The sequence below is a fragment of the Galleria mellonella genome, unplaced genomic scaffold (assembly GCF_026898425.1).
Source record: "Galleria mellonella isolate WM207_F2 unplaced genomic scaffold, CSIRO_AGI_GalMel_v1 utg588, whole genome shotgun sequence".
Taxonomy (NCBI): domain Eukaryota; kingdom Metazoa; phylum Arthropoda; class Insecta; order Lepidoptera; family Pyralidae; genus Galleria; species Galleria mellonella.
The window spans coordinates 880,252-907,216 of record NW_026442124.1 but is presented as its reverse complement, the minus strand read 5'-3'; the positions used below and the strand labels follow the sequence as shown (position 1 = coordinate 907,216).

Genomic DNA, 26,965 nt, shown 5'->3' with positions numbered 1-26,965 from the left:
CCAGTATAACCATGACCTTCCTCGTAAAACGAGCCAACACGCGCGGGGGTTAACGACCTCGGGGGTGAGCTGCATCTAAATAAAAGATCGTCACATGTAGGAGCATGAACGGTCACCGACTGCAGACGGTCGGGACGTCCTTTCATACTACTTCAGCATTCAGCTGTTATTGCTTGCATTCTAGATTCTTATATACTGTTTTCAAATCGAAACATAAATACCTACATAACTTTCTTACATCTACGATAACATTGAGATTGCACCATTCATTGAATTTAACTCTATTAATAAGTATCAGTGTCATTGTATCAATAATTTTTATAATTAGTTAATATTACAAAAAATAATATAATCTATAATACGATTTAAAACAATAGCAAGGATAATATCATAATTAATTGTGTGATAATTACTTTTAGTTGCTTTATCAGTTTAAAAAGAGATTGTAGAGTTATCAAACATTATTGTACATGTTTTGCTTATCTCTCGTGAGATGAGACTTAAAATATTGTAATGAGTGCGACATTACAAACAAATTGATAGATACTTGGTAACGAAACCGGTATATTTACAAGTTTACATGTCATGTTTTTCACCATTTTTTCAAAACGTTCATGTAGATAAGGAATTCTTAATCAAGCGACGTCATTTTGCACTATTTTCACAGATTGTTTGGTACTACTTTTTTAAGTGATCTTATTTAAAACGCATGTTTTCGTACAGTTAGATCGTTATCTTTTTAAAAGATTCTGTGCTGTATCGCGCGCGAAGCCGGGATGAATACTGGCGGCGGCGCCGACTAGCGGCGCACCGTAACGTCCCGGCGCTCGACGGACTGGCGACGCTGCGTTGCTAGGCAACCGATGCTTCCTTACTGATGTCGTCCTAGTATATTATGATTATCACACGTCACGATAATATCGTAACAATAAAATAGGAAAATTCTCAAGTAGTCTACTTGGATTAAACAGCACTGACATGAGGATGGGCTTTTTGACTGAGCATAGTTTTAGTAAATAGACATTTCTTTGATCTAGGTATAATTTGATCCCAACCATCTGGACGAGTGGCGGTCCTCCACCGTGCGTTTTTCAAGGCACTTTCTTCCACGCACAACTACTCTTTGGAATCAACATCCAGCAGCAATATTTTCGAACCGATACGACAACATAACTTTCAAGAAAAGAGCATATTCCTTTTTAAAAGGTCGGCAGCACACCTGCAATGCCTTTAGTGTTGTGGGTGGTCATGGGCGGCGATAGTAACTTACCACCAGGTGATCCGCATGCTAGTTTGCCCCCTGTGTTGTAAAAAAAAAATAATCACAGAGTGTAAAATGACTGAAGAAACATTTTCAAATTTGCTAATGAATCGACGAAGTGTAGTCGAACGAACAGCGCGAATCTTTGGGTCACCAAGATCACTTCCAGAGACCTGCGGCAATTGAAGCTGCTTTTTAGCCTGCCGGAATAGTCTAAATAGGCTGTTCTAAACATACTCTTACGCACAGTGGTTCAATCATGAGCCTGAGTAACTGAAGAAATTAATTAAAAAAACAGGAAGCTCTAATTTTTTCGTCGACTGTAAAGCCGTGATAATATTGTAATGATAAAAACGTATCGTGCCGGACCGCATCGTACTACAATAATATTATCAAAACGCCCATTGGATATGGTATGTGATGTGACAGTAAGACACTTCCGTAAACATCTCTTCCATAAACTTCCCAAAGCAGACACAGCCCATGGAGCCTGCAGTGGACAGTGTCGTAATGCATGTACGAGTATAATTACTCTTTATTATACCTTGTAATCGTCAAAATATTGTCTTCCTGCATCACATTAGTTATTTTCGGAATTTATTATTGAACTTTCTGATTATTTTATAATATAAATATAATCAAATACATATTGAAACTTATCATATTTTATGATGAGAGATAAATATTTCAGCAGTGATTATTAGATAGACTGAAATGGTAATAATTGTAAATGTAATTTTCTTTTACTATTAATCTATATATTACGTACAAAAAAATACAATACACAGTACAATACACTAGAAACAAAAGAAATTAGTAAACAGTGCATAAAAAATTAGTACCAACGTCATTTTAAGGCTAGTATTATTAACATAGTGAACCTGTATATTTTCTTATTTGATTTTACATTATGAGAATTTCAAAGCAGAGTAAATAACTAATAGACAATTAGCTATCGATGTGCTAAAATGCCAAGGTAAATGACCCACACACCGTATTTTTTATTTATTTATCACTTTAGAAATCAATACATATAACTGCATACATGTACTATTTTAAACCATTTACGTTTGTTTGTAACATTGGTAATATTAGAAATATTCAAAATAAATATAATTACTAAATTAGAATATAGGTACACAGTAGTAGATAAATACTAAGCATGTCTTTGATGATATGCAGACATCTAAGGACAAGACTTTTAAACCATAATTTTAGCAGAGTTACATTATGTGATGTGTAAATTACTATGACTTTATAATATATCTGCTTGATGAACAAAAGAACACGGATTATTTACATAACCAAGTATTGATAAGAGATGAAATTATCACAATATCAAATGTCGCTTGTGTGTGCGTACCATATGCTTGCCTTGTTTAAAACAGAGTACATATTTACATCGTAATATCTTTGCAATAGTAACACGTGAGGAATGGTAATACGTGAGGAATACCATGGTCAACACAGTTTATTCTGTGACATGGTTGCAACTTTCCATTAGGTGGGCCGGCAGCTTGTTTGCCTTTCCAAGTTGCATCTACTATACTAATATAATAAAGTTGTGACTAAACAATGTCTGTACATAGTAAATATTTAAGAGAAATTTATATGAGGGTTCTTAAGAAGCCAAAGCCTGTTATTTATAGAATTTTTTCAGTCTGTAAGTGTGTTCCGGCATCACAAATACTACTGCACCAAATTGGATATTTCACAGTTGTGTTCTTGAAAGTATAACTGAGAAAAGCCCGGGTTTCTTTTATTTCAATCCGCCGACTAGAAGTAATTATCTACTTCCAAATTCCACGAGTACGAAGTGCGGCAAAAATTAGTCAAAAATAATTAAGAAATATTTTTAAATCTAAGGCGCGACTGTACAGTTCTTACGACACTTATTGACTGCTGTATGGTATGTAAGGGCCAAATCGTGCATGTCAATCAAGCACAATTATTTTTGCTGCCATCCCTACCGACTTTGCCGACAAACGTCAATTTATATTTGCCGAGATCAGTAACGAGACATGTGCATCTATTTTACTTTCACAATTTTCTATTATGTTCCATGCTCTAACACAGTAATATACTAAGTTGTAATTATTTTAAATTTATTTATTATTGTATGTTTGACTGAAAATAACGTTTTCAAAAATAATTCTATGTGACAGGGAGATACATAAGTGATAAAGGAATATTTTAATGAAAGACTTATTCTAAAATTAGATGGATAACCCTATCAGTCATACGCAGATTTAAAAATAATATATGTAATTTCAAAAGCAAAAGCAAAAATAATAATATAATAATAATAAAAAAAAAGCTTTTAAAAATCTATCATGGTTGACAAGATGAAGTTAATTATTTACAGCACAAAAGCCACTAAGAAAGTAAAAAAAAACCCAAAAAGTGGCCGAAGTGTATGGTGCAGCCAAAACTCAGAACACAAATATGTACGCAGTCTTTATTTAAACATAATTTTTTTATAATATTCACTTTCTCTCTTGAACGTATTTTTTTAAAAGTATATTGACATACCAAATACAGAAGTGCAGATCTAGCAAAAGTGATAATTTTGTAGGTATATAAACAGTTAGAAAGTCTGGTTTTATGGTTGTCATTGTGGTTAGTAGTGCCATTAATTTAATGTAGGCTCATACCTCGGGAAAAGGCTGCGAAAAGACAAAGTAGAGTTTGATCCTTTTTATACCTCATCAAATAAGTTGTATAATATCGAACTTAACTACTATTACGATTATATACTTCTATTTAGTCCACCTTCATATTTCCTCTGTACTTCTATAGCCAAGACTATGAACAATATGATGCCGCGGGGCTCAAGCCGCTGTATCTATTGCAAAACTATCGTGAGAAAATTTTGCAGTCGATTTAACCCTATCAGTTTATCTAGCTCTGCTCGTTACCTACGGCTTTGTACTTATATATTTTTAATCTCTCCTTATATAGTCTCCTAGTATAAAACATACATACTTGTCTGTAAAGTTTTCAAACATAATCTTTCGTAATATTCTTATTTTAAAGTAATGTTTCAAATTGTAGTAATTTTATTTATAGATTTTTAATTTATTTTAATAACTAAACTAGAAATAAACAAACGCGTTCTATCTAAATATTATTATGGACAGATAAATACCAGATCATCGCTATCTTTGACACCAAACTACGAGGGTAAGCTATTTATAAATAATGTTCTTCTGATCCCTATCTAAATAATGTTTAAACATTTTATAATATTTAGACAATTCAACTGTAGCGATGTTCCAAATTATGGAAATAAATGTGGCATTGGTATATGAGGTATCATGTTACCGGTAGTTCAGAGCTGGCTGTTCAAAATGTTTTGATTGCGGAGGAGTGTAGGACGATATCTGTCGATCTCGTGGGTCGGGGGCTACTCCATTGTGTATGTGTCGAATTTTATTTATGGCGACGCGTCGTGCCTAACGGGTGTGATGGCCTATGCACCGACACCTGACGCCGCTGATCGCTATCACGACGGCGGCGGGTGGTCGCGTCTTCTCAGCGCCGACGAACGAATTATGAACGATATTTTCTGCCAATATTCACGCCAATTACAAGGTAGGCAGATAATGTGATTTGAAATTGCTATTTAATTCTATTAAAGGATTAGGCCAATAACGAGAATAAACTAGTTTAATTTGTTCCATCTTTTTTAAATTTAGATAACATCTATTACTTGTAATTATTTGATTCTAAATATCAAAAGTTAACCCACTGTTTATATTTATAAATAACTTTCCATCAAATGGTTCGTTGATACGTCTACAATGCTTAGTATAAAATAAGTAAGTAAAAATTATTATGACATAATACAAAACTTACCTAAGTAAACATTTTATACAAACAAAAACTTTGCACAATGACATCACGATCACCGAGAAATAAATCTCGAACAACATTCCGAACCACTGACGTGTTGTTCTTTTAAAATTTTATACGATTTAGCGATTTTTACTGTTACGGTAAATTACATTTCAAGGTTTATCGGAGATCAAAGCAGACATTCAGATCATTAGATCACGTCATGGATTTAACATATGACTTTAGAACGTAACAGAATTTAGGTAAATCCTGTATTTCTTTATAATATAGTACAAATCTATATTTTTTGGCCCGTGTAGGAATGTATATATATATATATATATATATATATATATATATATATATATATATATATATATATATATATATATATATATATATATATATATATATATATATATATATATATATATATATATATATATATGAATACTCGTGGGAAGAATAAACAAATGAACCATTGTTACAAAATAAAAACAATCTACTTTAAAATATCCATGTATTATTAATTTTACAATATATTGTTACGGCAATACTACTTAAACATTTTTGACGAAAACTATTTCAATTTGATCTTATAATAGAAATCGTGGATATCATTAGCCCAGTCTTCAATAGGTTACGAGTTATAATGATTGATATTGTTAGGCGTCTTTAATTATTACTATAATTTACAGAATATAATTTACAAACAAAAATAAACACCTATAATTTTATCATCATCTAAGATATTTATAGATATGTAATAGGTCGCTGGTGATCTTGTGATTAAGTCATGATCATCATTTACAATTCCAAATGAATATGACCTCACTTACATAAGGTAACTGTAGGCATTACAATTCCATAAAGTTTACTTCGCTTTTGCCTTTTGTTGAATACTTAAACGGTATAAGTAGATATATTACGTAATTGAATTGTTTTTTAGACGTTTGTTGTTTCGTGATTTTTATCTCCGTTTCTTACCAGTTTTCTAGACGAAAAAATAAAATATAAATATGAGTTTCATTTTTTTTTTCATTGAATACATATTTTTATTCCCTAATTAAGATAATTATTTTATTTAGAGTCCCAGCAATTGTTACACTAATACCATTTAATATTAAGATTACTAACTTTTTATAATACATAACATTCACTATTGCATAAATGTTCTTGTTAATAAATAAAATTGCTATCCTTCTTCTAAAATTGATGAATATAGTTTATTTTCAATTGTAAATAAGTAACATAAAATATTCGTGATCTGACTTTTGTCCTACTTTTCTAATGAAAACTTTTTAAACTATTTAAAACCGTCACATGTTTTTCTGATCGCATCAACTGATGTTCCTTGGCTATTCTAATTTATTCAATCTTAACTTTAAAAGTTAAAATACGGTCCCATATGCCTACCTCTTCCTTCAACTCAATGAATAATTCATAGAAGTTTCTGATTTTCTTCGCAATTCAATTCTATATGTACAAACTTTCAACTATGTACTGAATTGAATTTCTAAGCATTGGGTATTGCTATTCCTTCAAAGAATATTATTATTTATTATTATAAAAAAAATTGCCTATAAGTATTGGAACTTACTGCTTTAACCGCGTAAAGCCGCTTAAGACTTTATCCACCCCAAATATTACATGTATACCAAATTATATGATGACTAATTGAGCCATTAAGGCATCAGAAGGCATATCTTGCATACACCTATATTTTATATTTATAAGTATATTTCACTGTTAAATAATAGCGATAGCATTAGCGTTAGGTCGCGAAAGGAAGTTCCGATCGACGCATCAATTATACAGACACAATCACCCCATTAAATCGAACCCTGTCCTCCCGCGGACAGCTACCCCTATTGAAATGTGTCGTAATATTGTTATAACACTTGGGTCAAAGGTTTTAATCTTTTAAAATACTTCGTAATCGTCGTTAAGGCTATTCGCTGTCCATTACTAAACATAGGCTGATTACTTTGATTTATTTGGGACGAAAGGCAAATTTAATGCTACATAGGAAAAATAAGCAAAAATAAAAAAAAAATTACATTATACAATATAACATTCTAGGTTAAGATATTATCTAAACATGGGACTATGTTTAATTTTTTCTATTATCTTGTTGACACAAATAAATAAATACTTTTAATTCTCGGTCATCCAATACGATAATAGAAAAGTAATAAAATAAATATAATAATAGAGTACAATATAGTAATAAAATAATAGAATGGTTACTCAATAATAATACATTTGAACAATTTGGGTTTAAATTCGATCCTTGAACTCCCGGACAGCATTCAAATGTACCTACTTCAACGGAGCTGTCATCGTTCAATATCTTTTCTGTCAAAGTATATAATTTATTTTGTTTATGAACTTAATAGTTTGTAAATATTTACATAAAATGTTCGTTTGAGCACAATTGCTATGGCAGGAGAGAGAATTGTTTGAAACGTTGTACACGTTATGCGTGGGCGCCAGCACTCCATCGGAACAAACGACCACAACAATAGTGCGCATAGAACCTGAAATAACTCAGTAAATATCTGTGGCCACGCGGTCTACTTTGATATTGTCAACCCGGCGTCCGGTAACATTTATCAATTTCTAGGTTGTTATAGTCAATCACTGTTGCATTTTAAACGTACAAAAGGTGCACACAACGTAACAAATAACAATTGTAAGTTTAGATTAATCGATAAGGCGATAAAGAATTAAAAATGGAGTAAGTACCTACTTAATTGAGTCACCTGTCACTTCGCTGAGATTCATTACATATCATAGATTAAGGATAGTAACGTCATTCTCTTTCTACGTTATATATCAACCAATATTGCCCAATATAGTATTAATTAATATGATTTTATTTAATTACAATTTACCTGCAAATCCATTTATTGTTATGACACAAGGCATAACCAAGCATTTTACATTAGCTAACATTTGTTTGCTAAACTGGAAGCTCTTGATGAATTTGCCTCACTGCATTGCGTGTAACCTCAAACTATACTTGCTGATACATTGATAGAGCTATAATAAATATTAAGTATAATGGACTTCCGCAGAACAACACCTAACTCAATTAGTCCCATCACAGCTAACCTAATTTTCTTTTATATGATTAACTGTTAAACTTAAAAACCATTCCAAAAGCTTGTGTGGTGCTTAAGAAGATTCATACCAAAATTTACCAAAACGTTAAAATTATCTCTCAATTTTCAATAGCAATACATTAATTTTTAATATTTCTGACTGATTATGATAAAAGGGCTCTAATAGCAAACTAAATTGCTAAACATACAATAAGTTACACATACATATACCTTTAGTAATAAATTTCCTCTTTATTATTTTGTTTCGAAAGTTTACAAACACTTTTTTGCCATCAATATTTAAATTTTCAGTGACAATTTTATAAAAATCTTATTGCATCATGAACATTTTAGTTCACTAATAGGGTACTTTTTCAAATAATTAATGAAACATATTGAAAATTTGTGATATATTTTTAAAAATTGCCAAATAATTCTAACGTTGCAATACTTCGGTGTTCGTTATGAATGCTGTTAAATATAAAATTTGCTTTTGAAAGTAGAAGAAAATCTTGCATTAGAGCAAGAACAACAGTGAGGTTCAGTGACAACAGGCGACGGTTCCCGGGCAATCACCCTATTTTACGAGCATGCCAGCACAAAGGTGCATTAGCGAAACAACAGGAACTGGCGAGTCTCGGGTACCGCCTCTAAGACTGGCATGAACTGGCGGATTATGATTTATGTGCGGTTAATGCAAATCTATAGTTCGAAAGACGCGATTCGATTTCTATGTTTAATCGGACGCTTGTGTCACACGTGCATGTACTGCCAGGTTATTTTATTCAACTGCATATGTTTGCGTCTAGTTTAATGAAATTTCTTAATAGTGTTATATCTTATCATTATTCAATAGCACATAATTTAGATATTCTATTGATGATGATGTCCCACTCCTTGGCAAAAGTCTCTCCAATCTTCTTGGTCATCAGAATTTAGATAAATTAAAAAGCAGAACTGTGTGATAAAAATAATGAATAATCTAAATGAAATCATTTATTCATAAATAAATTGAATTAGATTGCAAAATTTGATAATGATATATTTTAAGATTATACAATATACAAATTAAGAATATAACAATTTAACCGAATTATTTATAAATAAGGCATAATAACAGTAATTTTGAATATTTAAATAACAATGTGTAAGTTATTTCATTATTAAAATTCATTTATTGAGTAGATATATTTTGCATCAAAAAGGCACGGAAGTTGATTATTATTGTAGAATTCTATAAATGAATCCTCAGGAATAGCAACGCATGGGGGGTATCATGGGCGAAACAGTATACTCTGTTATGTCCATGGTACTGCTTATGTCTATAGGCGATGGTTACCACTTTCCATCAGGTGGACCGTCAGCTGTTTGCCATTCTAAGTTGTATAAATTTTTTTTAAATATTTTACGATTATTTCCTACATTTTTCATTTCAACATATAGCTCAAATGCATGCATACCATAATAGTTAAGTTTACTTAAAATAATATCATGGCTAATTGTGTCGAAGGCTGAACTCAGGTCCAAAAAGCACAATAATTTTTTTTTCAGTCATTCAACTTATTTAAAACACAATTTATAAAAGTTTCTATTGTATATCTAAACGCGATATCTATTTTTGTACGTAAAACATGATATGTAAGATAACAAAATATATAAATAACTTCAGACAATTTACGAGGATATAATTAAATATATACATTAATCATGTGGTTATCCACATTTAGTGACGATCTTAAACAAAATGTTTCCTAAAATATTTTACCTCAATGAATATACAAAAATACTTACTGTTATGGTATCATAAATTCCATTTTGATCCACGTTTGGTATATTTTCGGCAGCGACTGAAGTGATGAGCGGAGCGGGGTTAGAACGGGTGGGCGGCAGCGACAGCGGAAGCGGGTCGCCATTGCGGGTCCAGGTGCGATGTATTTGCCAACTAGTATCCGTAAATCTTGCTCGGTCCTGTTAAAAAAAAGCATTTATTTATATCCGTGTTTTTAAATTAGAACCAATAGAAGTTTTACTAAAATAATGAAATTGTTTGATCCCCCCACTAAATGGAGTGATTACCACAAATGGAGTCAGTGAATGCAAGTAGCTCAGGACCGTTCCTTATGGCAATTTATGGAGGAGACCTATGTTCAGCAGTGGACAGATATTGACTGAGATGATAATGATGATGATGAATAAAATTATAACTAGACAATATCTGTCCATTGGAGTTATTTAAGAAAAAAATATTATGAGATCTGGTAATAAGACTAATGAATTACAAGATATATCATTTTAAGAAATAGGATATTTTTTTTAATCTGGTGTATATTTTATCTTGACACACCGTCTAGAAATAGTTTATTCCATTGGTTTTCCTTCAAAAATTCAAGCATACAAAGTAAGAGACAAAAAGCTAGTAAACAATTAATATGATTAATTGGTTTTGAATACTGTTTAATTTCATAAAGGTTTAACATTCATAGATACAGAAATTACGAAAAGTTCTATTCCTACATCTACCTACTCAAATTTTACAAATTGAATTAGTATAAAAAGTGAAATATGTGCATTTGTTACGCTATTAGCAAGTTGAAGATGCTCTCGCAGCCAATTTGGATAACAAAAGACTCCAAGATCCGGGAGTAATTTATACACTCTATTCACGGACAGTTATTTTTATCAATCTCTATATACCCACTTTATCTTCATGCAAGGTCGTTTTGGGGTAACCAGAGATATCCAAGTTTTTTTTTATTACTATTCACCATTCGTATGATAAAAATCTTCTATACGAGTATGTTAGTTTAGGATATGGTCTATGTTCTTTTCAAATCTTCTATCTGTTAATTAAAACTAGTTATATATCACGGTTTCACCCGCAGTCATATCATGATATCAAATAGCCTATAAACTTCCTCATAAAAGAACTAACAAATGCAAAAAAAAAAATTCAACTCTTAGCGCACTCAAATAAACAATCAATTTTTTCTGATATATCTACCAATTATCTATAGTATATATATTCTAATCTATACTCTAATATTACAATATATATAGTAAGAATCTTTTCACAAATAAAGAAAAATATCCTAATGATTTATTAATAACAGAAAAACCACTTGGAATAGAGACTTACAATTTTGCATCTTTATAGATGAAAATTAAGCCGTTTACTTATAGGAATGAACAGCTAAGAATGTACCCATACTATAGTATATTTTAGAACATAAATTTCATGGACCAAAATTTGAAACGCTAACAAAATTTGGATGTTCCACACGCTTTATTTCAACATCTGAACGCGCCGTGATGAGTATATAAGGATGAAGTTTTTTATTGTTTTTAGACTCATATTTTTTGTTTCGCACAATACTCTCTTTAGAGAATACTATAGATTGCACACTGTATAATACTAGTGCTCAGTATCCAAATTATGACCTTGAACATGTAATAAGAAAGAGCGCTTAGAAATATCTCAGAACACAGTATACTAGATTCTGTGCAGAGAACGTCGTAGAATTTGCTTGCAAAACCTTTAGAACGTAAAAAAGAATTTAGAAAACGTTCGCCTTTTCGGCATTTATAATCATACCTAATGCAACAAAGTTCGCAAATCGATTGACCTTGTTCAGACAATATGACGCACTGGGCATTCCCGTCACGTTTTAGCTCTCAGTTGGACTTCTTTGTAATACAAACAGAGGTTGCACAGGATATTGATTATAACTAATCGAAAAAGGTATGCAATTTGCGACTAGGTAACCTAATGACACAGTAAATGTGCGAGACACGTTCAACACTCTCAGTTCCTGAAGTTCGAATGCTACTGTAGTGACATGCATATTAGATTTTCAATCAATCTAACCTATTAACGTAGCAATTACTTGCTTAAGTATGTGGCTTCAAGCCCTAATTTTAGATGTCAGCGATGTTTTAACATAAAATATAGCTTCAAATTTATGTGGCGAACGTACCGACATCCAATCCAGATAATTTGAGTGAAATTGAATAATGATTGGTTCGATAACTGGTGCTGCGGCTATACTTTGAAACTGAGTACTTTTATTATTTTTTTATTGAAATAAAAAATATGAACGTTCACATCAATTAATTGATAGCCATACTTATTTAAAAATTGATTCTAACAAAGTGCATGCGATCACTTACATATATAATATATATTATTTAGGTGAATTGGAGTTCTCATATAAAGAAAATCTTATGAAGTTGATATCAAAATAGTAATACACACAAAAATACTCTTACCTTACGTACAAATAGGTAGATACCTACAGCTACGAACTGAAATATTCTTATACTGCACCGACATTTTTACAGAAGCGGTATCTGTAATCTGTACTAACTAGTACCTCTATATTTCAAAATATGTTCTACATTGTGTGAAAATAGCACAGCAGATTAACAAGCAGGTAGATAAGATAATAAACAAGCCACGTGGGTTGCATGGACCGCGCTCGGCTCGCATGCAACGCGATGGTAATAGTACTACACACATCGCCAGCAATGAAGGGCACACGTGGGCGTATGCACTCAATATTTCGTTACTACTTTCAACAGGGATGGGCGAGATAAGACGGCTCCGAGATTTAATAAAGCTATCCACACCTCACAGAGATGAAACATTTATGTCATACTGATTAGATTGAATTGTTTCACGACATAGATATTAAGAGATATTATTACAGATATCAACAGGATTGGTTTTGTTTTTAGAAATATAAATTTATGTTATAGGTAGTTCTTTGTCAAAGAATAAAAGTCATAAAAGTTTATAATCTGGAGGATTAACCTTTTCATGTTCTTCCCTTAAGTTTAGTAAATAAAACTAAATTTTGTTTCGTAAAGTTCAATGGCTCACAAAGGCAAAGTTACAGCAAAAGGAACAACGTAACTCATTAGGCGAGAATGCTAATACGTCTTTCACGCTTAGTTTTTATCTTCAACTAACAAAGATTTGTTTTTTGCATTAGTTGAAATAGTGACCTACGAATTAAAGAGTTTTTTAATGTTAAGTTTTGATAATGTATGAACGATGAGTAAAAATATATAATTATCATTATAGTGCTTATTACACGATATCTTTAGCAATTTAGAACAGATTTTGATAAATGATTTTTAAAATTGATCGATTTATTCTTATGTTAATTTTGTAGCGGTTGAAGTGGGTATTTGAATTTAGAGCAACATTTTTATATTTTTAACAAAAGTTACATTCTCTCACGGTTCTTATTTTGATTTTGTACAGAAATAAAAGTCTTTGGTCTTTTTATACAATCTTTAATGCAATATTTTTATCCATATAAAACATTTGTTTTATTTATTTTTTACTTTATTATATATTATTTAAAAATAAATTCGATAGAAAGAAGTATTTCTATATAATTTTCAATAACATCATAATTTTATTCGAGCTATAGATATTTGTTGCGAGAATGTATCTCCATTTTTATACTGCCATTATCGTAAAAAATAAGTACAACACTATTTAATATATGGTTAATATGTATACATATGTAATGTTTTATTTACTTTAGTCACGAGTTGTAAATTCCAGACAAAATAATGTCAAAATAATTCTCATTACAATTAAATGTATTTACTATTTTATAAATCATGCAATAAAGTGTAAAATAAATAAACGACAATATTATAAAGTGAGTTTGTTTCTTTGTTTCCTTATAGTACCTTAACGACTTAACCAATCGCTATGAAATTTGCTATTCACGTACCACATGGGATGTAGAAGGCTATAGGCTACTTTTCATCATGGTCAGTAAACATATCCCAATAACGCGGATGAAGTTCAGTAAAAGCTAGTAAAATATATAATATTAAAAGGCTAATTATAAATCTTATATGCAAATTTTGAGATTAGTAGGTTTTGGTTGGTCTCATTATAATTAAAGCTAAAAAATAAATAAAAAGGTAAATATGAATTGAAAAATTGAATTAGGATGTTTCTTTACCACATCATTAAAGAAATTTCCTGCCTTAAAGTGAAATGACATGACAGACATTATCTCGAAATTGCACAATAGATTGTCTTAGCTTTTTTTGCTGTTATTGTTAACCAAAATCGTTCCAGTAAATTTAATTTATGAGTATTTTTTAAATAGCCGTACTTGAATTTTCTTATGAAGCTATTTGCTTGCTTTTTATCAGCCAACTTCAAAAAGAAGGAGCTTCTGAATTCAGTTGGTTTTTTTATTGTTTGTTACCTCACAATTTTAATTTTTTGTATGAATTTTATGATGGAACCAATTCATAAGTATACCCTATACTTATGAATTGGTCCCATAGAAATTTTATCAAAATCGGTTCGCTTTTTTTTTATTTTTGTAGAACACTATCTTAATTATAATGAGGAGAGATCGAGTAGGTGTTATTATACTTTACCTTACTATAGTTACTTATCTTATTACAGTTTCTAACTTTAATAATGAAAGAAAAAATTAAGTGTTTTGCATAATGTATGAACGTTATCTGTTACATAGAAAAGATACTATGTCATTTTCGTGTAGTTTTAAATAGTTTCATATAAAATTAAATACAACAACGGCCTCATTCACATTCACCGCGCAGTTTCGGAAGTCTTTAATTATCAGATTAGGTCACATGTGGTATTAGGAAATGTGATATTTGTTCGATCTATTTTAATAATGTACTACATCAACTATCGCACACATTTCGAATAGATCGCATATCTGCTCGTTAAGTAAACAAGGGCCAAGGACAATTGGTTAACGGGTATTAAAGCGATTATGTAGAAAGATAGCGGACGTGCCAGCACTTAGTGTTCTTGCTACTCTCCGATCCACCTCTGTGGACTCCTTTATCCTTCTATGTCATCTTAGAGCCCGTTTACTTTGCAAATAATGTCGAACAAAGCCAATACTGGTTCGCAATCTATTAAATAAACTTGCGTCCTTACCTACGAGAGTTTAGTTTCGAACCTAGATGTTTGTTTCGACGCTTGACACGACGTATGGATTGAACATCTGTGTAAATAACTTCTAGTAGCAATAAAATGCACAAGTGTGAGTAGTAACTAGAAGTGAATACATGTAGACAAATTAATTTGTGTAGCATAGTAAATATAGTAATAATAATATGGTCAAGTTTATTAGCATTGTAAAGTACTAAAGACACGGTTGATGTGATGAATATGACGTAATACAAAAGACATTCATTTATAGTTTACGATGAACGAACAATACTATGCACTATAATTTTGCAACGTATCAATAAAGTTTCATTCTCTACCAAATCTACTGTAGACATTGCAGTTTTAAATAATACTATATTAGTTTAACTTGAATTTTTAGTATCAGTTTTCATTAGATACTATCACAATTTTTAAATGTTATAAATAGAAAGTGACAGAATATAAACATTTTTATTTAAAAATAAAAAATATATATTAGCAACTAGATATATTCGTATAGGTATTAAAAGCCATATTCCTATTTTCGATTTGCAACTTTGAATCGTAAGTGGCTAAACACTTCGGAACTGTGCGCCGCGGCCTCCGCTGATAAGATAACCTTGCCTTTCAATTTATTCTACTGAAACGTAGCAACGTCTAGTCTAGAAAAACATTCTTGTAATTACGCTTATCAGCTCTCGTTATATTTTACATTAACCACGTTATATCTAAAGTGTACAGTTCACTAGTATTATCAATATAGAACTCATAGAAATATAAATAAATCAAACTGATTAATAGTAATCGAAGAAATATAGAATTTCTTAAACCCAAATATAACAATAGATACACTCTAACAAAAAATCTGTTGACCGTGCAATATTACCTACACTATGGAGTAGGGGCTCTAATTTGCTTTTGAAGTGAGAGGTGGAGGCGGGGTACAGGTACCTACCTCATTCTCAAAGGGATCGTCTGTAGGTGAAACCCGTTTTTGTTTATCTCGGCTGAACGACAGCCTCCTCTTGAACAACTTCATCTTTGAGACGTGGTCGCCGGCGGCGGTGCGCAAATGTCATCTCACGAGCGAGCCTCAGACGATAAAACACCACATCATTTGTTTGTTACGACATCAGTTTAAACATTTTCAAAGTGCTAATAAAACTAATAATAACACGTCGTCTTTGAGTCAAAGACAACGGTTGTCACGCATTGTCACTGTGAAGTAGCTAGTTTGCCGCGATTTTTGGTAAAACCGCGTAAACTGGCCTAAAAAGCGCCGACTAATGTTTATTATTGTAACACGTGAGTTGACCGGTGGTCGCGCATGCCCGTGTGGGTGTATAGTGTGTGCGGCCAGGTCGCGGGCACGCCGCGCACTGGCCGGGCCGGGCGCTCGCGACCCACCGCCGCAAAGCGTCACCACGGCCGCACCGTGGCCGCTGACGACCGCGTCGCCTTCGCACCACTACGCTACTCCGATCCCACCCCCGAACCACTAACATCGCCCATTTATCATCATCAACATCCATTAAACCCCTCACAAGTTAATCGACTTGCACAAGAGATTGACTATATATTTATGTACTTGCGCTATCTTCGCCCAATAGTTACTAATTTTATATCTAGTTAGTACTTAAATTAGTAAAATAAATTAGAAAGTACCATCTTAAATCTTTTATAATTATCCTAATAAGTATTATATTTAAGCAAAATTTGTAAATATTCATGGATTCATGAATAGTACGAACTTTAAACCTACGAATATTAATTACATCGTAGCCTTATATCTAATAAGCTTAAGCTGATAAGCTGAAATCAAATTATTTTTAGGTAATTTTAAATACATGACTTTATAAAAAAAATCACGATAGCAGGTTGTCACTATTAAAGCCACATAAAATTTAATTAAACGAAGCCTAATAATATCTAAATCTGAACTAATAGAAGGTATTGCTTTCGTAAGCTTACCTTCAACTGCGTAAACACAGCATCCGCAATTGTCATAAACAAAGTTCTATAAACGAGCCAGCCATAGAGTTACTTTCAGTTTGATGTCAATCAAAGCGCACGTGTATAATAATAGGTGCCCACTGTTTATACTACACACATCGATTTAGGCATCAATCTAAATGTAAACGCATTTGAATTTTTAATCACTTGAAGAATTTATAGTTTACAAGCATTTAGCAGTGGCTTTACTCGGGTGCAATTTTTTTTTATTTATATCAACATCATCATCATATCAGGGGAGTTTTGCCAGTACTCGCCATGCTTAGTAGACGGATTATCAATCGTAGTTAGGCTTTGGTGATATTTTAAGAGCAACGTTGCTGCTCATCTCTCGACCATTAAATTTCCTTAGTCGCTTCTTACAAAACGCACGAGAAAGAAATGCTGGCTCTTTCTATGCCGGGACTACACGGCTGTCCTATTATTTATATCATAAAATATAACTACATGAAATTATATGAAAGGCATAAGACCTCATGCAAATAATTATATTTTCTGTGCATTTAATATTTTTAAATTGCAAATTTTATTATTATCGGGTGAGCAGTTAAAAGGACCAAGATTTTTTCAATTTATATAATGTTTTTCGATGTCAATTTTGATTTCAACCCAAAAGTTAAATATATTTTCTCCAAATCGATACGATTTCCGGGACTTTTACCCAATCACAACTTATATCGTTTTTCGTTATGTTTTCTTCTGTTCCTCTTTTCTCACTCTCCTTATCTTTTGTTATGTCTTTTCATTATTGTAGGTTTTTTACTTTATTATATATCTCTATAGACTAATAATAATAATATTCTTTTTTATTACAGGTAACTACGATCCATTTTTGTTAGTAACAACAATTTACAACTATTAAACAAAATTTCCACAAAAATACCCAATTTGACAACACTGCATTTGTAATACATATTATTAATGATTATATGTGAAATTTATACTATTTTGTATAAGTTTTATATAAATGCACAGTTACATGTCTGACTTAGTTAGCTCCAACATGACAAGTATGCATGCACATTTGTGAAACTACTGCAAATATTTTATTTGCAACAAATTGAAATTGATTGCAGCTACAGAGTCTGGGCGTAGACCTGCAGTTTATATCACTTATAAGTAAGCAAACAGTACTTCAAGAAACAGAAAAACAATGTAGGTTAAAAGCATTTCAGTTAACTCTTCCATAATCATTACAAAGGTATAATACGTACGATAAAATGTACTTAATTTACAATAGCAAATTTGGAGCCAAATATAAGCTCTACAATTGATTTCTACAATAATTCTGCAAATTATTAAAATTATCATGATAAAAAAAAACAGTAGGAATTATCCAATCCAAGACATTACTTATATATCTATTGTACTATCAACCATAATAATATTTGTCTTCGTTAACTAAATAAAATTTAATAATTAAGTAGGATGACTTCTGACTCCAAACCAACGATTAGAATAATATACTGATTGATATGGAAACTATATAATCATTACCTTTTAAGGGGTGTTCAATAATAAAAACTGAATATTTTTATATCGTAAAGCATCTTTAAAAGATTGCTAATGATATGAGCCATAAGTAAGTCCGTAATACAGTTTCTCCAGGATAATAAAATCTTACAGGAACTAAAATATATCATTACATCCTAAAGGGTGTTTGGTCAGCAATCAAACAGGAATGGGAATGTGAGTAAGGAATGTAGCACTGCGTCGGTGTGAACCTGCTAATGTTTGTATTGTACTTAGCGCTTTCTAAATCCTTACTCGAGGTTCATTTCTCTAAGCCAAGTATTTTACATACCTACCGTAGGAGTAAGTAAGTTATGGAAAATTATGAACACTGAATGCCTTATAAAATGATTACTACAAAATATATAAATAAAAAATAAATATATAAACATAGATATATCACACATCAACGTCTAGTTCCCAACTAATTAAAGCTTATTATAGGTTTGGTATAATGTAGGTGCTATACAACTGACATATTTGAATATTTTTTTATAAAAACAACATACCTATCAGATTATTTAGTATGTTTATTTTGGTAAGCAGGTAGGTATGTGTTATTAAATGATAATTAAGTAAGACGAAACAGTTTAAATGATTTCGATAAAATTTAGTGCACAGCGTACAATATTTCATCAAAAATATTATATTCATAGGAAATGTAATATATGTGATATAAATATGAAGATGATGACGTCGTGAGCCACGCTATGACCCGCCGCCGGTCGTGCCACTTTCTTGTATGCCACCATAAACGTAATGGGGGGTAATTTTAGCAATTTCCAGCTGCCAACAAACCTTTATATCAGCCATATCTCGCAGCTCATATCCAAGAGAGTACCACGAGCACCGAATATGAAAGTTAACGATGCCGACTCTGGGAGGAGGTTACAGAAGTAATTGCAGTAAATTTATTTATTCTATATAGGTGTTTACAGTCATTACCGGTTAAATATCACGTAGTGGTGGTATAATTTTTATAATCATTTCATTATGATAACTGTAAAATTTCATAAAAGACTGATAGCGTTTCTTTACATGCCGAGCTTCGCTCGTAAATTTTACTATATCCTTGATATATTTATATAGATATATTTTCATTAAAATAGGCAAATTAAAATATCCGTAAATGGTATTAACCATTTATGGACATTTTAATTTAATTTCTGATAAAATTGGCTTTGTTATGAAAACATTATGCTTTAATTTGATAATAACGTTGACGACTAATCGAAGCAAAATTTTAATCTGCAAAAACTTGTAAGTAGAATGTAAATTTTTATTAATTTTTATAGAATAATGCAAGCCATTCAAAATACTGATGATTTTAAAAATTCTGATTTCAATTAATTCTTCTTGGAGCCCATTGTTCAGTTTGACGAATACTACCATTGGCTTCAGCTTGGTATCTATAATATCAAGTCAAGTCTTCAGAACCGGTGACATGTATGCATGAGACGAGCTATAAAAATAAACGAAGCAAGAGACGTGTGAAAGACCAGATGCCTTTGCTATACTTTCTCCTGTTTGTCCCGTAATAATAAATAATCGTACGCCGGTTTCTCTCCCTGGGGCCCTGAACCCCGGCCAACTGTGCTTCTGCCGGGGGTTAGTTTGCCATCTCTTCTCCTTAAGAGAGGAGACGTGAATTAATCGAAATATTTAAATAATAATAATAGTCTTCATTGAATAACAAATTACACCTAGTTACATCTACTAGCCACCGTTTGCCCCGAAATGAACCTGGTATGAAGATAAGTTACATTTAACTATAGTTAGTGGTTATATAGAAGTATGTTCTATATGATTACCCACCGAGTTTTGTAACTGTTCTAATAGTTGTGCTGCATTGGCCGGGTCTGCCAACTCTATGGCGCCAGACACCTGCAACAAACAAATCCATATTTTAGCAAAAATAGGTTAGATGCTGCATCTTACCTGGGAAGTCAACATACTCTTTGGTTTTTATTTTCACTTGTAAATTTAATTTATAAAATTTATTTTAATTTACTTGTAATTTTTTTTTAGTAGTTTTTAATGTCTTTTTAAATTACAATACGTAAACTTCAATGCACTAAACTTATTGAATAATCTTAGTATTCATACAATAATCTGTATTATGTTGTCATAATCCGATATTAGTCTTTCTACAAATTACAGATGTAACTTTCAGTTATATCTTCTGTTCATGATTGAAATTTGGCACAGTAATTATTTAATATTCCAATCTGGTATGAGGTTGTAAATATCAAATTATCAGAGATGTAATTTTGAACTACAGGAAGTTAATCTTTCTCTTTAATTTAAATTAACACTTTTTCGAAAACAAGCTATAAACGGAATCTTGAATGCAAATGGAAACACGAACATACATAATACGGTACAGATGAAGATTATTATTAAAATTGGGTTACGTTTGATAGTTATTTTTAAAGTTGTAACAATTTAAAAGCGAAGTGGATTATTGTTTGCGCAAATACGAATACACTTTACATCTGGTCGACTGTTACTCGTATTCAAAATGTAAAGATTAACCTAAATTAGAACAACATTTGGAAGTCTTGTCGTTTTCAAAATCATCTGTGGTGATATTCATGTGGTGACAGATTAAGAACTACCGACACTATTTTCACAAAAAAAGGACATTAATAAATTTTACAAATTTCAGTAAAACATAATAAAACGTTTAAATAAAAAAATATAATATATATAATATAACTCGGTCTAAAAATCTCATGTTAATCGGCTGAATAATTTGATATAATTTCCTCTTTTTTTAAGGTCGCAGTTAACAAGATTACAAGATACGATTCATTCTCATAATCACTTATCTACAAACACTTGTTGCCGTCGTTTGGAGTAAAATACTTCGCTCCGAGATGACTGGGATAAATCAGGAGAAAAAAATAAGAAAGATAACGCACAAGCGAATTGATAAATAAATTACACTCTTCCTTTATCTCAAACCTCGAGATGTGATCAGAGGTCGTTATCATCCTTTATATATTTTATTTAAATATAATATGTTTTTATGTAAATACATTCATATTAAATTTAAGTAAATACGTTTAGGTAAACAAACTTGGATTATTACGTAATATATTAAATCGTAAACAAAGTTTTTTTTCAAAACCTTTATAATATAATTTTAATGAAATTTCTACATAAAAAACATTTAACGTCAAATTGTACATTTTTTTACTAGATGCGTTATATAGCTATGTTAATAATATTATGCAGAGATAATTATATATATAATAATTCATTATGAAACAGATTCTGGGAAGCAACTGTTGCTTACTACGATATATGTAAGTAATGTGTAATGTAATTTCTAATTAACAATATTTAGAAAAATGTGCATTCTCCATTCATAATATAAATAAATATTTTTATATACCTACTTACAAACACGTGACATAATCACTATATTCGTATTAATCATTTATAATTGGACTAGTTTCTACCCGCGACTTTGTTCGCGTGACCCTTATATGCGATATCCTTCCTTTCTAAAAGATATGAAGTCATCGAATTGTAAAAAAATGTTTCTATAAGAAAGTAGATATTTATGTATTCCCTCTTTGTTGCCGACAATTCTAAAATTGTTGTGTCAATGATGTGTTGTCATAGGCCTCCGGCTATTAGCCCAACGCCATAGAAAAATGAGAAATGTACCTATATATTTCAACAAAAGTTAATTAAGTACCACTAAAGCTAATGCTTATACAGAGATAGCATTAAGTTTTTGTTATAGAAATAGAAAGGTCTATCTATACGTAATGAAGGAAACCTTGGTCGTTCATTAATATTTACTACCAATTTGTGGTGTTATAAGTGGCAAATAAATCTTGCTTGTGCAAGAAATAGGGCATGGTTTGTCTCGTTTGTACGAAGAAATGAGAAAGAGCTATGGATACACAATAAAATTATATGTCTTGTGAATCCAGATAGATGAGGTAGAATATTGTTCGTGACAAAATTACTAAAGACTTCGACGCTTAGAAATTGGAAGAACACCAAAATATATCGGAACAAGGGTTTGATTATTCAGGTCTCACTTATAATCTATCAATCACTGGTATCGTGCTATTCGTATATAAGTATATTGTTAATCTTATTGATTTAGAAAACGTCGTGGCCTATTAGTTTAACTCAAATCCATAATTCCAAATTATGTAAAAGGTTCTATTCTGAAAACTTAAGATTAACTCTTTAATAATAGAAAAAAAATATCCTTTTTGTCACCAGATGGTAAGTGACTACCGCCGCCCATGATCCACAACACCAACGGCATTGCAGGTGTGCTGCCAGCCTTTTAGAAAGGAATATGCTCTTTTCTTGAAGGTTATGATGTCGTATCGGTTCGAAAATACTGCTGCTGAAAGTTGATTCCAAAGAGTGGTTGTGCGTGGAAGAAAGTGCCTTGAAAAACGCATGGTGGAAGACCGCCACTCCGTCTATCTCCGTCACTCTTATCTAATTCGATGGAAGACAGGCGTAACAAATATACATACATTTATTATAAAAAAAAAAATTGCATGTAGGTAATTCATTCAGGGCTTGGATTTTATTGAGAGGTGAGTTATCTGCTCATCTTAAATTCCCTGAGTCACCTCTTACGACACCCACGGGAAAGGTGGCATACTCGATTATAGCCAAATATTATCAACGAATGTGATAGAGTCAAGAGCATATCAGACACAAGAGTTTGTAGAATATCTTGTTATTATTCGTGTTTATATTTTTAATACCTAATACCAAATTGTAATTAAGGGCTCAAGCTAAAATATTTTTAATGACCATAACCCATTGAATAAAACATGATACTTTACGTATTCAAATAGAGATTCTGTTTCTTATTCAAATTTTGTTAGACTTAATCCTTTTACAAAGTGGATCTTTTGTACCTGAAAAATTTTATCATCGCCTTTCTAAATAATATATGTATAGATACTTCAGGTTAAGGTTTCAAATAAAGTTATACCTAGCATCGTTTAATCAGAAAAGCTAGTTCTCTAATCGTAACTAACTAGTAACACTTTAAGTACAACGTGATACTTTTATATCAGATTATACCTAAATCAACATTCTAAAAAAAACAAACTTTGAATGACACAAAATTAATATGGGTAAATACAATATGAAAGTAAACCATATCGATTACATAAGAACTTGCAATGGCAAACAAGCCGACTGCATGGAAAAGTGTTATAGTAACTGTCGACTAATAAGACATGAACAATGGCCATCAAAAAATAAATTGTGATGCGAAAGACAATATTCATAAAATGCCATTCTTAAGGACTTAATATAAGGTTATATTGCCATTTTAAATTTCATAAAGGATCATCATCAACCTAACATACTCACAAAAATAAAAAAAATACAGTCGAATACAGTCCTCCTCCTTATTGAAGTCGGTTCTCCAACAGGAACTTAATTTCTTTTTTCTTTTAGATAAAATTGGCGCTTGTGACAAAAGTATACTCGAGAAATTATTCAATTGACTTATTTCAGGAATCGTAAATCGGTTATTAAATCTCTTAGTAAAGGCCTTTACTAAGAGATTAAAATGCAAAACATAATATCGTAAAATTTCATAGAGTAGTTCTAGGCTAGAGTATACAAAATAAGATAAAAGAATAGATTACGGTAATAAATGTAGGTAATAGAGTTAAATAGAGAAAGTGGTAAATAGTCCGTATCTGGACGTAAAAGCCCAGTATTGTACCTGAGAAGGCAGACAGACTGCACGATTCAACCGCCCAAGGGCACCAATTTGTGGTTATTGTCTTCCCGGCGATATCTACTCGCATTTATCAAGGGACAATGCTTATATGCGTCGCGTTATTCTATTGTATGTATTATAAGTAATATTAGTAAATAGACACGAATTCTGACCTGTGGTGGAATGGTAGAGCGCGATGCTTCACATTGCATCTTTTATAGGATCTTTTATTGGACATATTCTATGTTAGCATGTTTCTAAGTGGTTTGCAATATTATCTTTACCTTCTATTAGTATAGTTAAATATAAGGGTTATAATAATCATGGTACACTGTTTTTTAAATAAGCAGATACCTAAGTACTTTTTGACTGTTACAACAGCGCGACGCGACGATGAATTTGCCGACAATTTTTTATTATTGTTTTCAGAAATATATTTCAATAGAAGCCAAAACTACTAAATCTAAAAACGTGAAATATTTCACAGAAGTTCCTTATGAAATATGAGTGAGCATTAAGAAGAAATTTCCCGGGTAAAGCACCGGGAAACAGCTGATATATACCTAACAAGCTTAGAGGAAATGAAGGTAGGTTGATTGATGATCTTCATCACATAATAGTCGACAATGCTTTTCATTACAATTGCAAGCATAATAAGCGTTTATCTATTTATTGCCAATTAAAATTAACAGATTTCTACGTACATACATAGTACATACTATATAGAATTAGGCATTTAAAATCATAGCAGCTAACATGCTTAACACGCAATCTTAAGGTAAAATGTTTTAAACACACTAAAGAAATAATTTTCATCAATTTTTGTAATTGTTTTCCAAGAAAATAACCTGTAGTTTGAAGAATCTCACCGCTAATGATTTAATGATGACTACAATAAATAAGTGCTGGTCGAATTACACGTAAATAATTATTTTTACCTTACGATGGTCACATAGAAATTGATGAAATTTATTTCACATTTATATTTAAAAACAGTAAGCAATTATTTAGTAATGTAACAAATGCTTACTTTAATAATTCGATTAAATTAGATTCTTTATTCATACATTTTTTTTTTATATACATATGGGCTTAACAAGTCATTTATTAAAAGTTATTTAAAATATGTAAGACGGTACTGATTTGTGATATCATTATTATCATAATAAACAGTAGCTTATTTCAATGGATGTTACTATGCCCTATGTCATTTTATTAAATAATGCGTTCCGCTTTCAGCATGTCAATTCAGCTCGTTTAGTATGAAGGCCGTCTATTAGCATAGGGTCCATAATTAAGTCCACAAATTAACACAATCAGGAATCAAACCTGAGTCATCCATAAACAGTGAGAAAATGTTCTTTTTTTAAATAAATATTCTTTTTTTAAGTATTTGAGTTCGAAGAGAATAGGAATCGATGAATGTTTAGCGCCCTCTTCAAATAGTTGTTTATTCACTATTGACAGTGTAAACTGATAAAATAAGTGTGATAAATTGGTAACATAATTCCTGAATTTTGTATCTAAATAATATAATTAAAAACTAAGGTTTGACTACTTTGCAACGCAAACAGACGCAATTCGACATTTTATATTTAAAAAAAAAATTAACGTATTCGATTTGCTGTGATGTATGAAAATCTTTTAATGCAATTTTTTTTTTATCTAAAACGATTAATTACCTAATTCTCTGCAATAAATAATAATTATAAATAAATTAATTTGTCTTTGTAACTAGCTACTTCTATAGGAATAATTAAAAACATACATACCTACCATAATATCTTTATTCAATTGGTTTTATAGACTAGATCTTGATAGATCTAATACACTGTTGTTTGAAATTATTTACATAAAGGATCTAGACTATAGGCTTATTATAATATTTATTATATTATAGTTATTAAAATAAATAAATTTGTCTTTAACGATCGCTAACATTCTAAATAATACATAGTGCCTTACCTACAGAAATAATGAGAATCGACAATTCTTTAATTATCGATGATTTCCTAAAGGCCCACGGCGGGTACATCCCTATAGCTGCGAGATAACGAGCAATAAGAAAGAACTCATCAGTTCACCATACATGCGGGTGAATAATGTGGGCACGGTCCGTAGCCCGTGACGGACACCAGGCAGTGGGCAGTTGTCTCGGAAGCGTGACGTATTGTGGAGCATCGCTCACCGCCGCGGCGCTCGCACATTTTTCATTCCAGCTACTAACGAGTTTTTGTAAAAGCCAGCCATCTGTATTCATTACGTAGAAATGTACTTGAATGTGTGAAACTGTATAAATCAGATAACAGTGGCCAACGAACGAGCCAATTTTATTTTAAACGACGTAATTAAAACCCGATTCCGAAAATGCGCACACCATAAATCTGTGTTACTGACAACTGAATTACGAGCCAAAAAACAAATATCCACACATCACTGAACTTAAATGAAAAACTAGAGCAAATATACGTATTTAACAAAACAAACACCCAAAACGATTTAGCCAAAAAACTACAAACTCAAAACTCTATTCGCTCAATAAACATACAATAATATAT

The 26,965-nt window shown here is 31.4% G+C and overlaps 1 protein-coding gene across 4 annotated transcripts in view; it reads right to left on the bottom strand.

Annotated features, from left to right (window-relative positions):
* LOC113516777 (tensin-1) overlaps positions 1–26,965 on the bottom strand; it is a 115,607-nt gene that overhangs the window by 37,253 nt on the left and 51,389 nt on the right. For 3 of the 4 annotated variants that reach the window (XM_052899603.1, XM_052899604.1, XM_052899605.1), the window contains 2 exons: positions 20,492–20,560; positions 9,997–10,173 (listed from right to left, as the gene is read on the bottom strand). In XM_052899603.1, the coding sequence (XP_052755563.1) occupies positions 9,997–10,173; positions 20,492–20,560 (246 nt within the window). Of the gene's footprint in view, positions 1–9,996; positions 10,174–16,106; positions 16,561–20,491; positions 20,561–26,965 lie in introns of those variants that run through there. The other variant, XM_052899606.1, reaches the window with a different exon arrangement.